Source organism: Caloenas nicobarica, chromosome 21 (genome assembly GCF_036013445.1).
Source record: "Caloenas nicobarica isolate bCalNic1 chromosome 21, bCalNic1.hap1, whole genome shotgun sequence".
Taxonomy (NCBI): domain Eukaryota; kingdom Metazoa; phylum Chordata; class Aves; order Columbiformes; family Columbidae; genus Caloenas; species Caloenas nicobarica.
In genome coordinates, this window is record NC_088265.1 from 4,436,392 (window position 1) to 4,452,032 (window position 15,641).

Here is a 15,641-nt window from a genome sequence, read left to right on the forward strand (position 1 = left end):
GACCCAATGGATGGTCCCATGGTCCCAAGCCAAGGAGCAGAGGCTGTGGCTGAAGGGACAGACGCTTCACAGGGATCTGGAGCAAAACTCAGCAGGCAGCAGTGAGGGGGCCTGATCCTGCATCCCTCTGCAACTGCCTCACCCCTGCTCCAGAATTGCAGCACCATCCTGGTGAGGTCAAACTTGCGCCAGCAAAGTCTTCAGCAATTGCGAGCCATGAGACCTGCACCCGTGGCCAAGGCATCCCAAGAAGCAGCTCCCACTGTGATGGGTGAATGCCATCTACAGCAGTTCCCCAGGGAGCAGCAGGGCTGGAGCTCTGCCAGCCCCAAACGTGCATCAGCCTGGGGAGTGCAGTCTTGGAGTTCCGGCACCTGAGCTGGGGGAGTAGAGCTGGGGTGGGGGTCCCCCAGCTGCTCCTGTGAAGAAGCAGAGCTGCCTTCTTTTGGGGGCTGGATGCGGAGTGCAGCAGAAGCTGCTGACAGCCAAAGAGACCAGATCCTGTTGTGTTTGGCTCTGGGTGTGGCGGGAGATGCCAGGGAGAAGCCGAGGAGCTGCAGATGCAGGAGCTGCAAACACAGGCGCTGCAGATGCAGGAGCTGCAGACGCAGCTGCTGCCAAGGCTGCAGCTGTGCTGCGGGGAGGTAGCACCCCAGGGTGCTGCAGTGCAAGAAGAGCCACGAGAAGACGTTGATCCCTCTGCTGAAGGACCAGCTCTGCCCTTACACAGCCCCATCTTGCACCTGTCCCTGTGCCCTGGGACCCTCTGAGGTGTAACAGCTATGGGGACATGTGTGAAAAGCCTCTGCTGGTACATCCTGCCACGGTCCAGTGCTTGCAGGAGAAGATGGTCAGCAGCTCGGTCTGCAGGCAGCGGTCTCTGCTCACAGGGGACTGTTAGAGGGACAGCAGCCAGGGAGCACCATGGGACAATGCCCTGAGCTGCTGGCAGGCCTCCCACGGGTGAGCATGGAGGATGGGCAAGACTTGTGTTTACTCCTCCAAAAAAGAAACCTTCCTCCAGAAAACAAAACCTTTTGTGTGCAAATGCAGCCGTCTGGCCGGTTTGTTTTTAAACAAGGAACTTTGAACCAGAGGGCTGGGGCTGGTTTCGTTTTGAGGTGAGCTTTTCAGTTCATGGAGGTATTTGGAAACTGAGCTGCTTTGCAAATTTGGAGGCTGTGTTTTCATGTAGCCGCTGAGCATGGCAGCAGTGCCCAGGGCTTCCTCTTCTCCCTGCTGCGCAGGCAGGCTGGCTTGGACTGAGCCAGCATTGCTGTTCCTCTTCCTTTCTTCTGCAGAGAGCTTTGCCCATCCTGGGGAGGGTGTGGGATGAGGGGGAGCCACCGGCAGGGACAGGTGCCCATGGTGGGAAGGCTGAACGCCCTGAGCAGCAGCTGAATTGTGTGTGACCCTCGTGGGACTGGGAAGGGTCAGATGCAGAAGGTCCCCCTGTGCATCGCACAGCGGATGCGGGAACCTGCTAGTCCCAGATGGGGCTAAGCGTGGCTAATCCTGCTGGCCGCTTGCATGGAGACAAGAAACATGAGCTCTAGGCCTTGCTTCTAGCTGGGACTGCAGGAGACAGGAGTCCTCACGCTCTCTGCCGTGGCTGTTGCACCTATTGAGCTGGGAGAGGAGGTGCCTCGGGACCTGCTCCCATAGTTCTGGCTTTCCTTCGGACCCACTGGGAAGACCCCTCTCCTTGCCCCCAGGGACCAGCTGGCCACCCACTCACCAGGGTGAGGATAAGCGCCATCCTGGATAAGATCTTGGGATGCTCTGCTCCTGAACCAACTCACCGGCTTCTCTCCATTTTCTCCTTGATGTAGGACTTGGACCGGGATGCTCTCACTCTGGGACGGTGGCTGGTCTGATGGGGCTGGGGCAGCAAATCCTTTAGCAATCACAGCCCACAGACATCTTCAGGGCTAGATCGTGTGTCTGGGTGTCTGCGCTGGCTCCATCATGGCCTCAGGGCCCTCCCTACCTCTCTTTTCAAGGGCAGCATGAGGGATGCTCCCTGTCTCCAAGGGTTCCATCACAGAGTGCCCCAGCACCTGGGCTGGCCCTGCAGTGCGTGGTGCAAACCCAGGCGAGGCGCAGGGAGGTGTGAGCTGTGCCCAGCCCGCAGCACAGCATGGTCTCCTGCCCTCCCCAGGGTGCAGACCTCTGCCACCATGGGGCCACAGGAAACATCTCCGTCCAGCTGATCCCTCCTCCCTGGCATCCTGCAGCTGAGACGCTGGGCGAGCCCAGGCGAGCCTTCCCCCAGGACCAGCCCAGACTTGAGCGTCAGGGCTGAGCACAAGCGGGAGTAAACGGCAAGAGAGCGTGAGCGCACCAAATTGACATCGTGCACAACAGGCTCGCGGGGACAGGCTCTGGACCACACCTGGGATGCCCACCAGGAGAGGTACCAGTCCCATTCCTTGCCCCCCTCTCTCTTCCCAGCCGTGCGGTTGAAGCCAGGATGTGTGTGGCGGGGAAAGGAGCACGGACCCTCCCGTGCTCTGGCACAGCCAAACCCCATCCCGCGGCTGTAGAACGGGCAATGGGTGATGGGCAGCCTCCGTGCATGGCAGTGCCAGAGGCAGAGCCTGGCATTACATGGCTGTGCCTGTGCAGAGGGATCTCGTGCCATGGCGAGGAGTGGGTGGGCACTGGGAGCTGCTTCGTGGCTACTTCTTGGCTCCATGAGCATGGTGTCCTGGCAGCACTGGACACCTTTTTCTGTCAGCCTGTGCTGGCACTGCCTCCCAGGTGGGAGCAGAGGCTGTGATGGGGTGGGGGGGTTTTGCAGTAGCCATGCAGGTGCTGCTCTAGTACTGTTTTCAGTAGGTGTGGGGCAGACTCTCTCCAGGCTGCTATCAACCCTGCCAGCTGGGGATAGGGGACTCTGGAGCCTGCGCAGCCCCACGGGCGGCACCCGCACCCAGTGGGGCAGAGCAGGTCTGCCCGGCTCCACCGGCTCTGGGCATGCTCTGAGTCACCACAGCCCTGCTCTTCCCAGATCCGCAGGCACCCCTTTTGCACCCGCGGGCACCCCGAGCTCTGCTGCCAGGTCTTGTCTGTCACAGGCAGCAAGCTGGGGGTGCGCAGAGCAGCACCCGAGCACGGGGGTCACTCCTGCACCTCCTGGCCATCTCTCAGCCTGGCCGGTGTGGCTGTGACTGCCTGGGGCTCAGCTCTGCCCTGCACAAGGGGTGATGTCCCCCACCACCTGCCTGCCCTCCCCTCTCTGCAAAATGGGAAGAGCTCCAAGGTTTGAAAGCATGGGGTGGGAGGCAGGCAGCAGCGCTGGCACGGCTCCACATGGAAATGATTAAACACTTGCAAGGAGTTGAAGGAAGAGCATCCCAGTGCTCTGGGGTTTAGGGTTGGAGAACGTTGGCGTGTGAACCTTGCAGAGAGAGAGATCCCAGCAGCACCTGCATCCTGCACAGGTTCTACCCCAGGACCAGCCTGTTCCCCTTACTTCTCCCTCGCAGCCTCGGGTGGTGCTCAGCTCCACAGAGGCGGCAGAGAGGAGAAATTGTGGCCTGGGGTAGTTCACAGTGCTGGTGGGCACAAGGAGGGCCAGGGACCAGAGGGATGTTGCCGCTGGGCCAAGGCAGGACAGGAGCCCCAGAGCTGCTCCCAGCCCGACCCCAGTAGCACCAGTGCTCCTTATCACAGGGCCTCTGGGCAACACGTTGTTGCAGGGTGCCAGGTTGGATGCAAGGGGTCCTTGCCCAGGGTGGGATGGCAGAGCACCCATGGGGACAGCAGGGCTGCACGTCCAGACATCTGTCTGGGCTCCTGTCTGCAGTGACAACATTGCTCATGCGTAGTGCCAGGCCATGGATGTGCCTTCTCTTGGTGGCAGGCTGAGTCCCTGGGGGAGTGGCAGCGTCTCTGCCCACATGCTGTCACCCGGCAGCAGTTTGCAGGGACCCTGTCAGGCTCTGCCCGTGCCCTCCAGCTGTCACCAGACACAGACACCAGGCGTGCTTGTGTGCTGCAGGCACGCACTCTGCTGCCCACCCCACTCATCCTCACCCAGCTTCCCAGGGATGTCCCCTACTTCCCCCAGATCTGGGAGATGCCTCAGTGGGGACAAGCCCTGTGCCACCAACTTGGTGCCCAGGGTACGTGGAGTAAAGGCCAGTGCATGGAGCACAAAGGCAAACTCTACTCTAGTCTGAGGCTGGCACTGTCTGGGGGGACTGCCTGGAGCCTTTGCCAGACAGGGCCTTTGCCACCGCACTGTGGCTGCCGGCAGCATAAGCAAGACCTGATGCCACAATGATGGGCATGCTGTCAGAGTTCCCCTTTCCCAGCTCTGCTGCAGACTGGATGATCCACCAGGGCCCAGGGCAAGGACAATCTCTCAGCCTGAGTCTCGCCCCTTGCAGGAGGTGGTGGCTTGGCTGCACAGACCCCATGGTGCCACCCCAGCTGGGGCCAGCAGAGCTCTCAAGCGTTCATGGCGTCCCCCATCCCCCTGCTCCTTGCGGTCGCCTTTGCTGCTTCACGGAAAATGTGATGACTCGGCAGCCCTGAATTTCCAGGCCTGGTTCCAGCTACTGGGTGGAGAAACCTTCTGCAGTTGTTTTTGGGTCTGGCACAGCTGAAGTCTTCACTGTCAGGGGGACCGGAGGGGAGATCTGGCTTCCCCAGCTGAAGGCGGACTCTCTCTCTGTCCTTGGCTGTGGTGGCACAGTGTCACCGGGGTGGCCGAGGGGAGGGCAGCACTGGCACGTAATGAGCAGGTTCATCTGTCCAGTTTGGGAGACTGCTGAGCCCCGCGGCGCCAGGGACAGGGCCCGGGTTTGGCTCCCACCAGCGCTTTGGGCTGTTTCCACCACAGGCACAGCCCGAAGTCCCCAAGCTCAGGGAGCACAACCCCTGGGTCTCCAGGGAATGCACACACCCCATGGCCAGCTGAGTGCCAGGCCTGTGTGCCCGGTGATGGGCCACCAGCAGGATGCGCAGGCTGGGAAAGCCTCTGGGACACCCCTGAGTCCAGGGAGGCTGGAGGTGGAGGTGACCAGCTTTGCAGAGAGGCTGGTGGCCGCAGCGCTGGGGGCTGCAGGTGTAGCGAGTGTGCACGGGCTCAGCTCACTTCCCAGCTAGGCAGGGTAGACTCAACCCAGGTGGAACTTCCCAGGGCTCCTGTGAGTGGGTTTGTCCTCTTGCTGGCCTGGAACTGCTCTTTGGGGTGCTTTGAAACTAGAGGAGCGTGACCTTGATTCTGTAGCCTGGGAAAATCTCCTGCCTGTGCCACTGCAGGGGACACTGCCTCCTGTCCGCTGCCTCAGACACTTGGGGATGCAAAGTCTCTTCCCGGAGTTTTCCTTGATAATCGAGGGTCTCTCCTGTCCCATCCCCCTGGGTCACAATTCCCAGCACACCAAAGCCCTCCATCCTAAACTCCAGCCCCTGCTTCACCAGCCAGGGGCTCCTCCAGTTCAGCTCTGCCCTCACCTGTCACCCTCCAGGGACACCACATGGTCCCATCCGGCCCTGGCATCCCCTGCCTGCTCTGCCTCCCACCCCAGCCATCCTCACCCTCCAGGCTGCTCACAGCAGCAAACAGCCCCCTGCTCCCACCCATCGCAGGGTCACCTCTTGCTCCACCATCGCAGGACACGTTGCCTGACAGCCTGCACCCCACCACAGACCCACATGGGGACATCCACTGAAAGCCTCTTCGCAAGCACGTTTGGGGACCGGCCAGCTGTAACCTCCCAGATCCCTCCCCGGGCCCCCGGGTAAACCTGGCACGTCCTCGCTGCAGCAGGGAGCTCCAGCCTCCTCCCAGCTGGCTGCAGCCGCCCAGCGCTGGAAAGGGGCCTTTTAAAACAATCCCCAGCCCACTGGAGACGGCAGCAGCCAGCCCCAAACCTCCCTCTGCCTCGGCTCGTGGAGGGGACTCCCTCCCCACCCGTCTAAGTGGCTCCAGTGGCCATGAGCACCCGCCCTGTGCTCACTCCTAGGGGGGGATGGCCAGCTCTGGGTCACACAATATCCAGCAGCAGGGATGGGTGTCCCCAGCTGTCTGTGACATCGTTGATGGGTCATCTCCATCACCCCAGGTGCTGCTGGACCTCAGTCCAGCCTATCAGGGGATCTCTGAGCCAGAGCTTTTACCCTGGGCCTCCATCACTTGAGCAGATGCACCACTTGCATTTTTGACATTCAGGCCTCCCCAGAGCCGCCAGTATTAAGGAATTAAAAAAACTTGCCTGCACTGGAGCCAAGACGTTGCCTTCTGCTTCCACCCCAGTCTCCATGTCCAGGGGGCAGGGGCAGGGCAGGTCTGGGGACAGAGTGACTCGAAGGGCCTGTGGTTGTTGAGCTGTCCCTCTCTGCTGGGGACATGGCTGAGGTGTTAACAGAGGAGCAAAGGTGACAAAAAAGCCCTCACTGCTGGGCTGAGTGGCAGGGTCAGGGCTACTTTACCCTCAGTCCACTCCAGGCAGGGGACTGGGCCTCTGCAGAGACGTGACCATGATCACGGACCAGGATTCCTGGCACCAGTCCCATTTGGCCAGGACCTGGGGAATTAACTGTCCCCCATGCAAAGGGAAGGGGACTCGTGCTCTGTCCCCATTCCCAGCTGGTCACATCAGCCTGGGGCTGTCAGGAAGTTTGGGGGATGGACCTGGGGTTGGAGATGGATCCTAGACTGGGGCCCTTGTGTCCCCCTCTCTTCTAATTTATGTGCAGGGACAGGCCTTTCTCATGTTTTTCCCCAGGACTTGGAGGCTGATCTGTCTGTCACAGGTCCCACCTGACAAACCTCTGAGTTTTTGGGGCAGGAACCTGCTGTTCTTGAGCCAGGTGGGGGATATATCCTACCCTGACAGCTCGGTGTCTCACATCAATAACCAGAGCTTGAACAGCCCCTCATTGGTGTTTGTGTTGGCTACTGGGACAGACTCCCACGGCCACACAGGCTGTGCCGGCTGCCACGGTAGATGCATCACTGAACCTCTTCCAGCACTGTCCCAGATCCCCAGCGCTGATGTGAAGCCAATGGCATCTCCGCTCTGAATCAGAGCTGGCACCTCGCCACGCACTGCACAGACACAGCACAGCGCCGCACAGCACACAGCCCTGTGCAGGGCTGGGGGGCACCGAGTGCTCCCCATGGCAGCACCGCAAAGTACAGCCCCCACAGCCCACAGGCAAACAAGGCACAGCTCGGACTCATCCAGCCCCTCAAATGAACAAAGCGTGGTCCAGGCACCTTTGTACCCATAGATACAGTGCACAGGAACCTCTCACAGTGTGTGCACCCAGCCCCCCGCCGGCTTCAATCTGCCCGTCCCTGTGCCATGGGCATCACACAGAGGCACATGTCTCCCTCCTCACCCAGCACAACCAAACCTCCCATTTCCCATCAGCACCTCATGCAGAAATCCATGCATACGGAGCTAAAGGGTGCACGAATATGCCGGCACAGAGACCGCCACAAGGTGCACAGCACCCCACTCCACCCTCTGCCAATGCTCCCTCCAGCATCCCAGCCCTGCCTCCCCTTGCTGGGGGCTGGTTTGGGCACTCCCTCCCAGCTCAGAGCCGCCATCTGTCCTGTCCTGTCTCCTCCCCTCTCCTCCCCTCTCAGCACCAACTCCCACAACTCTGCAGAACTCCTGATGGCCAGACTGGGCTCCAGCTGTGCAGAGACCCAGCCACAGCGAGAGCCCCCCCTCCAAGCCCCCCGGCAAGCAGCTCCCTGGCCGCAGCACGCCCAGGCTCACACAAGGACAGCTGCAGAGTCACCACAGAGGGACGCAGATCCACGGGAACAATAGCAGATGCACACAGCGAGAGGCACACACACACTCTGGACTTCTCCCAGCCCGGAGGCTGCCCTGCTCCTGCCCAAGGACAGCTGGCGGGGCTGATGTGCAACGCGCTGGCATGCAACACCCGTCCCCACTGATGTCATCCTGTCACCCGCGCTCAGAAAGCATGTGGGGACACAGCCCCTCGCTGCCATGGGAGAAGGGGCTGGCTGGGGACAGCCATTGCTAAGAAGCTACCCCAACCCCCCAACTTGTCATCCCTCTCATCTGCAGCCACCCCGGTCCCAATGAGGCCACCGCTGCTGCCGCTGCTCGTCCTGTGGGTGTCACAGCTCCTGGGAGCCCTGGCAGAGGTAAGCCCTTGTCTCTTCAGCCCCCGGCTGTTCATGCAGGCTCTTGGATCCAAGCTTGCTGGCAGCAAGGGGCTTTGCATAGTCCTACCCCACTGAGGAATGACGGCATATTTCTGGGCTGCCTCTCCAGCCATGCAGCTGCACCAAATTAGCGACGTTTGCAATTACGAGCTGGCTCTTTCCTCTGCTTCCCGCCCCCCTCGCCATGCCCTCTCGCCTCAGTGCCTGGGATCGGAGCGTGTTTCTGCTGCCATGGCTGCAGGGCTCCTCGTCCCAGGAATTGGCTGGCTGCTCTTCCCAGGGGTCTGGAACCCCTTCGCTCCCAAAAGCGCTGCAGTTGGTGGGGGAGCCAGAAATGAGTCAGCCAGCAGAGCCAAGGGGGAAATAACTAAAGAACGATGATTGCTTCTCTGTGGCTTGTTGCGGGACAGGGAGTGGGCAGAGATATTTCCTTTAATGTGGAGGGAACTAGCCTCAACCTAAGCAGGGCACACCCTGCTCACAGCAGACTGTGGGGAGACGGGTGTCCAGCGAACGTGCTCAGCACCCACTGCGGCGTAGGGGGTGCTGGATGCTCTGGAGCTCTCAGGCTTTGCAGCCTGTGGGGGATGGCAGCGGGACTGAGGTCTGGGGTCTCTCCATCCTCCCCGCTACCATGACTGGGGGAAGCGGGGGAGCCTGCAGAGGGAATGAGACTGCCAGGGCCTGTCCCGAGCTCCCTTCCTCCCCACACCTTGCCCTTGTGCCCTGACTGTTCGGGTGGGATGTCTTCCCCTGTGGGCATGGCCCCATGTTGCTCTGCAGTCCCCGGACTCATGCAAAAAGCCAGGGCAGCCCACAGGCTGCATCTGCTGAGTCTGTCTCCCTGCTTTGGCTCAGGGACTGACCTGGGGTCTCCTGGGAAAAGGGGTCACAGTTCCCAGAGGGTCACAGCCCCGAGATGCCGTGGCTGGGTGGGACATGCCTGGCCAGCCTGTCCCCTGGCCTGGCACAAGGCACCTCTTACAGGTGATGGTCCCAGCTCAGGCCACTTCACCTGCCCGCTGTCTCACCTGACACCTTCAACCCCACAGGGCGAGGGATGCAACCGGACAGCACGGGCAGGGCTGGAGGGACAGGATGTGCCCAGCGATAGAGGTAAGTCAGAGCAGAGGGACCCAGGCTGCAGCTTCAGCAGGGGAGCAGGAGGGGCAGGGCTGAGCTCTTCTCTCTGTGACAGGGACAGAACCCAGGGAATGGCAGGAACATGTGCCAGGGGAGGGGCAGCTGGACATGAGCAAAAGGTTCTTCACCCAGAGGTGCTGGACACTGGAACAGGCTCCCCAGGGAGGTGTCCCGGCCCCAACCTGACAGTGTTCAAGAAGAGACTGGACAACGTCCTCAGACACACGGTGTGAACTGTGGGGTGTCCTGTGCAGGGACAGGAGTTGGACTCAATGATCCTTGTGGGTCGGGAATCAGCCCCATTCTCTTCCAGCATCCAGTCTCATGGGGGTCAGTGTGAGAGACGGATATGGCTCCAAGCTCTCTCCTTCCCACAGAGCATCAAGTGGGCTCAGCAGCAGAACAGCTATAGGAACCCTGCATGGAGCCCCTGCTGTTGGGTGGGCAGGGTCTTGCTCCACAGGGCAGCCCCACAGCTGTGCCAAGCTGGCTGGGGAGCAGCTGCAGACCTGCTGGGGCCAGCGCGGTGCCCTGGCACTGCCCATGCCTGTGAACACGCTCCCAGGTGATCTGTAGGCACCAGCCAGGGCATGGGGTGTGCCTGGATGTGCCTGTGATGTGGATAGTGGAGCTTATCTATGGGGATGTGAGCAGCATTGTGATCATGTGCCTCAGGGCTGGAGGATGCCTCTGGCCCCTTTTAGGTATTAGTAGATTTGTACTGTGGAGATGAAGAAGATGATTGCTAAACGACAGATGGAGGCAGTCTGTTGGAAACCTGAGAGAAGCAGACAAACAAGGGTGTAGAACTCATACCTTCACGAGATAAGAGAGAGTCTGAAGTGGCAGCAGGCTCCAAACAACAGCATTGCATGAAACAGAAGTTGCATGTAGTTCTGAAACTCTCCAGCTTTATGGGAAGGCCACACGCAACACCTGAGCAGTCCCAAAGCGGCCCCTGGGGCTTGCCCCACACTGCTCTTCTTTTGCTGTGTGAAGGCAACCCTGGGCAGAGCCCTCGGGCAATAGCTGTGCTTGCTTAAAGCTTTCTTGCCCTGCCAGATCACGTCAGTCTGTTACAACATGTTGCACATCATAAATTTTAGGTGCTAATTATTACACAAATGTCTTATTAGCACTAGAGCTTCCCAAAGGCTGAAAGCAATAGAGAGCTCATCGCTGCCAACAAGACTGGGGATGGGGAGCGTGTGGTGATCTGCTAGTGGAGGCAGAGATGGAGCCTACAAGGGTCACGTTGACAGCTTGGCCCCAACACACAGGCTCTCTCTGGCTCCCGTTTGTGTAGGTGGTTCCTGAGCAGCTGTAAGGGAAGGGATTCGATAGAGATTGGGCCACTGACCCACCAACTAGGCAAAGCCCCATATGCCACTTCCTTGTCCCCAGATCCTCTCCATCTGGATGCCACAGCATTGGCCCTGCAGCTGCAGCCTGCTGACCTTGCTGCTGCAGCAAGGCCAAGCCAGGGACACACCTTGTGCAAATCTGGCCCCATGTTTCCTCCATGTACGCAGCGTCCTGCTCTTCCCATGTCACCTCTGCGCCAATGAGGGCAAAGAACAGCAGAGGCACCAGGCACAGGGTGGCACAGCTGGTGCTTGAATGTCCTTGCACTGGGCTCTGGTCTGTGCAGGACAAGTCCTGAGCCAGTCAGTGTCTAGCATTGGGTCTGGTTTACTTGGGTGCTGTGGGGACTCAAGCTGATTTCTTAAGTCTCCCTGTCCAGATTCAGTTCAGATCCATCTCAGCAGAGGGTGGGTTGAGGTCCCAGGGCAGGGACATCACCTGCCCCATCCCCAGCACCCCTCTCTGCTCTGTCCTGGCAACACTAGGGAGTCAGTACCTGGATCCTTCCAAAGCAGCTTTGCAGTCTCCTCTGCCAGAGCCCACACAGGCACTGTTGCAGGGAGTTAACAGCCCCACTGCCATACCCATCCTGCTCCCTCACTGGCCATGTCTTGCTTCTGCAAGTTGGACCCAGAGCCCTTTAACATCTTTTGAGGGGCCTAAACCAGCCAAGGAAATACTATAATGTATTATCAGGTGTAATACTATAAGCAATGGATTATACCAAGTCAGGGCAACTTTTCTGCCATACACCAGGGACTGTCTGGGCAAAGCATGTGATGGCCTGAAGCCTTCTGGTCTTCCTCCACCTGAAAAGATGCTTCTAAGCATGGAACATCTCTTCAATATGGTGCCTTTGTTCCCACTCCGTGGTGTTTTCTGAGCCTTCTTGTGTTTTCCAAAGGCTGTTCAGAATCTTTGGTGTTGAGGGGCCTGATCGTGGTGGGGCAGTACCCATGGTACTAAGTTGTGCATCAAGGGTGGGTGGGCTGGAGAGCCTGGCCCTGCATGCTGGCCACCCAGCAGCACCACAGCTCCCTCCTGAGGGTTTTGGCTTTGCCTCTGCAGGGACCCTCCTGAACCTCAGCGTGAGTGACCATGGCCGGTCAGACTCCCTCCTTCTGTCTTGGGATGAGCCAGAGGGAGGTGCCAAGGGATATTCGCTCGCCCTCTCCTCCCTGGGGTCAGGCACGCCGCTGCAGAATGGATCTGCTGGACCCAACATCACCAGCTTCTGGTTCCACGGGCTGACCCCTGGCATGCGCTACAAGATTGAGGTGACAGCCATGCTTGCCTGTATGGAGACCGCCAGCCAGACAGTCACAGCACAGACAAGTAAGGGGTTCCGCAGGCACTGGAGAGTCAAAGGGTCTCAGTGCTACTACCAATGATTGTCACACTGCTCTGGAGGGTGCAACGGCCCATGAGTCCATGGGGAGGTTGGGTCTTTTGTCACTTTCACAAGAATTAGGGTCCTTACCTGGTCCCCAGGGCCCTGGGGGTCATTCCCTCATCCATATGGAGGGAGAGTCCTGCCCCTGCACCTTGCATGGGCAGAGCTCAGGCTATACCTTCTGCTGGGATAATGATGGACCAAACAATGATGTGGACTGCAAAGAGCTGAGGGCTGGAAAAAGTCACACCGGGAGGTCTAGAAAGAGCTACAAGGAAGTAGCATCTGCTTCATGATTTTGGCACATTTCTGTCCACCACTGGCTCACCCACCAAGTCTTGCTCTACATGCTCCCTGGCTGATACCAAGGACTGGGAGAAGCAGGCAGGACTGGTGAGCCCACAGCTCAGGCGAGGATGGCAGCTCTTGCCTACATCACTCCAGGAGGTCCTTGGATAAATCATTTCAGGTGAAGGTGGAAAACCTGGAAAAGGAAAGCAGAGCCAGAGGGAGGGGGCTGGGCAGCAGAAGGGGTGGTGTCGGACAGCAGTGGTGGCTGCAGGGATCAGGGGCTGGTCCTCATGGGAAGGCAGGTGGCAGGACCCACAGGGCCAGCAGGAACAGAGGACCTGGCAGCGGGTGAGCTCACAGGTAAGCGCTGATGGCTTCACCTCAGCGCACGCCTCGTGTGCTGTCCCTGACTGAGCCTCCCTGCTCAGTTCACAATGACTATGCAGAGACTGACCCAAAGGGTGCAGCCCACACAATCTGTGGGAGACTGGGGGAGCTGGTAGGGACATGATGGGGCTGTGCTTGGGGTTTGGGTCCTGTGGAGCTGGCTGGTAGGACCTCACCAGGTGAAGGCACTGTCCCACCAGCCCTTGATCAACCTGTGAGGTCAGGCATCGCAACACAACCAGCAAACCTCCTGCCATGTCCAATGCAGGTCCCTCACCTGTCCGCAACCTGAGCCTGAGCAGTGGCGGGAGTTCTGCGGAGCTGCACGCCTCCTGGGCACACGCCCACGGGCAGCGAGACGGCTACCACCTTGCCCTCTACCACAGTGACTCTCAGACGCTCATGAGAAATGTGTCCATCCTGCCAAACGCCTCCACGTTCCTGTTTGACGGGTTACTGGCTGGCAGTGAGTACGCCTTGAAGGTCAGCACGCTGGCTGGGTCCAGCCAGGCGAGCACCAGTATCCACCAGTGGACAGGTATGGAGTGACGGGTGTGCCTGCCCAAGAGGGAAGGGATGGGAGAAAGGGTTTGACAGGAGGGATGCAGCACCTGAGCCAGCTGGGCTGGCCGAGATGGGGAGGAGGTGTCCAGGCTCAGGATGGGGAACAGCTGGGAGTTTTTCACGTCCCCGCTGAGAGCCCAGTGTGCTTGGCCAAGGGGACAACCTCATAGCTCAGTGCTGCCTTGTGGGACCTGCAGCTGGGGCTTCTGTGCTCCACAGGAGGGCAATCTGGGGATGCTGGCAAAATGCCTTGGTTGGTGGGAGCTGCAGAAATGTTGCGTTACCCAGGCTGCCACCCCCTCTGCCCTGCAACCTGAAAGAGTGTGACAGTACGGAGCAACCTGAGTCCCCTGCCTGCCTGGGAAAGGACATCCCTCAGCAGACCCCTGCCAGCCCTTCAGCCCCCATGCCAGCATAGAGAGCATCTGCGGGCATAGGAGACCCTGGGGAGAGGGAGGGTCCAGAGAGCCCCAGCACTGAACCTTGCTGCCTCCTGCTTTTCCCCTCAGCTCCCTCCATGCCCACCCAGCTGCGGCTCAGCCCGAGCTCCAGCACCAGCCTCGTCGCGTCCTGGGCAGGCGCTGGGGGGGCTGCCTGGCTGCACCTCGCGCTCCACAACCTCCTCACCCAGACAGTGACCACGACGCTGTCAGCCAGGAGGGGCCTCACCAGCTTCACCTTCCAGCATCTCCAACCCGGCACCCGCTACTGGCTGGGGCTGAGCGTCACAGCTGGGCCCTACACAGTGGAGGGGCCCAATGCCACCGCTTGGACATGTGAGTATGATGTCCAGGGATTGGGGAGGACCTCGGTGGCCCTGGCTTTCTCCTTGTCTCTCGTCCAGTCTCTGAAACCCAAGGTCTCCTGCCATAGCCCTGGGTGCAGAGGGACATTATTCTGCTTCGACCTGGCCAAAAGCCACTCTAGGACCTGGCCCTGGGGCACTGCAATAGTGGGGCCACTGAGTCCCTTGAGCAGGTGAATTCCCAGTGCCAGTTTGCTTCTCCCTGGGATGCACTGGGATAAGCCTGTGGCCTGTCCATGAGGAGGAGGATGGAAGGGCAGCAGATCTCACTGGTGTTCGGTGCAGCTGGGGCTGGGCTCTTGCATGCCTTGGGGCTGTCCAAGGGCAGCAGAGAAAACAGGGGGAAGGGGATAGCAGTTTATCTGGTTTGGACTGGAGGTTCCTGGAAATGAAACTTTGGTCCCCTTTGATTGCTGTCAAGGATATATTTTGGTAGAACCTGATTTTAGCAGCATCCTGGTGGGTGACCCTAATGTGCCGGTTGCTGTGCAAACGTAGCCAAGGAAGCCTGCCCCTGGCTGGTCAAGAAATTGAGGTTAGCCCTTCCAGACCCCAGTTAGTTGTACCATTCAACCCAACTTCCTCCATCTTCTGGCCTCAGGCTGACAAAGACCCCTACAGCAGGTGATTTCCACCACCACAGCCCTGGTTTGCTGCCAACACCATGTTTGTAGCACTGTGAACAGCTCCAACCCTGACTTGCTCTCCCAGATGTTCCCAGGAAAACCAGGGGGGAAATGGAGAGGGCAAGCTTAGTGCTCAGGACAGAGCAAGGCTCATGCTGAATACCAAGAAAGTGTTGGCCCTCTCTAGTGAGGAGCAGCAAATCATGGAGGCGTCAAGCTGCAAACTCAGGGCTGTTGTGGCCGGTGACCCATACTGTCCCTGGGCAGACACTGGTCAGGCTGGAAGGACCTGGGTGCCACCAGGTGACAAGTCTCCAGCTCTTTATTGCTCTGCCTGCCAGTCTCGGAACCTGGCACCTGCTCACTGCTGTCTCCACAGCTGGAATTTTGGAAGACCTCACACCCCCAGCTGGTTTGTTTCCACTGCAAAGTGAATCTGACTCCATCCTACCATTGCTGTCTGTGACTCTGACCTACCCAACTGAACAAACGTCCCCTGCACCAGATGCACGGGCCAGGGGTGTCTGGCCAGGAGTTTGGTCCAGGCCAGTTCTTGGGAACATCAGCAAGCTCAAGATGGGACAAGAATGGAGAGGAGGAGGACTTTTAGGAATTTCTCAGCGAGGCTGCCAGCTTCATCTGGGCCCTGCTAGACCAGGAATGGTTGTACTGGGGAATGGAGACAGAATGCTCCAAAAGGCTGTCTGAGGCTGGATGTAACCCTGCAGATAAGGAAGCAGGGAACAGCACTCAGGGGTGTATGGGGAGATCTTAGAGTCACATGGCAGCCACTCACATGGCAGCCTTTGGCTGAGTGGGGCAGGACAGGATGGCTGCTGTACCCAACACCTTCGTGCTGACAGTCCCAAACTACAGCAAAGACAGTGAGCGCTG

The 15,641-nt window shown here is 59.4% G+C and overlaps 1 protein-coding gene across 1 annotated transcript in view; it reads left to right on the forward strand.

Annotated features, from left to right (window-relative positions):
- The first annotated feature begins 7,954 nt into the window (after positions 1 to 7,954).
- The window catches only part of LOC135997228 (receptor-type tyrosine-protein phosphatase V-like), a 33,093-nt gene continuing 25,406 nt past the window's right edge, over positions 7,955 to 15,641 (forward strand). Inside the window, exons 1-5 of the mRNA XM_065649730.1 lie at positions 7,955 to 8,152; positions 9,226 to 9,289; positions 11,750 to 12,016; positions 13,021 to 13,290; positions 13,826 to 14,092. Coding sequence (XP_065505802.1) covers positions 8,087 to 8,152; positions 9,226 to 9,289; positions 11,750 to 12,016; positions 13,021 to 13,290; positions 13,826 to 14,092 — 934 coding nt within the window. The 5' untranslated portion in view covers positions 7,955 to 8,086. The remainder of the gene's footprint in view (positions 8,153 to 9,225; positions 9,290 to 11,749; positions 12,017 to 13,020; positions 13,291 to 13,825; positions 14,093 to 15,641) is intronic.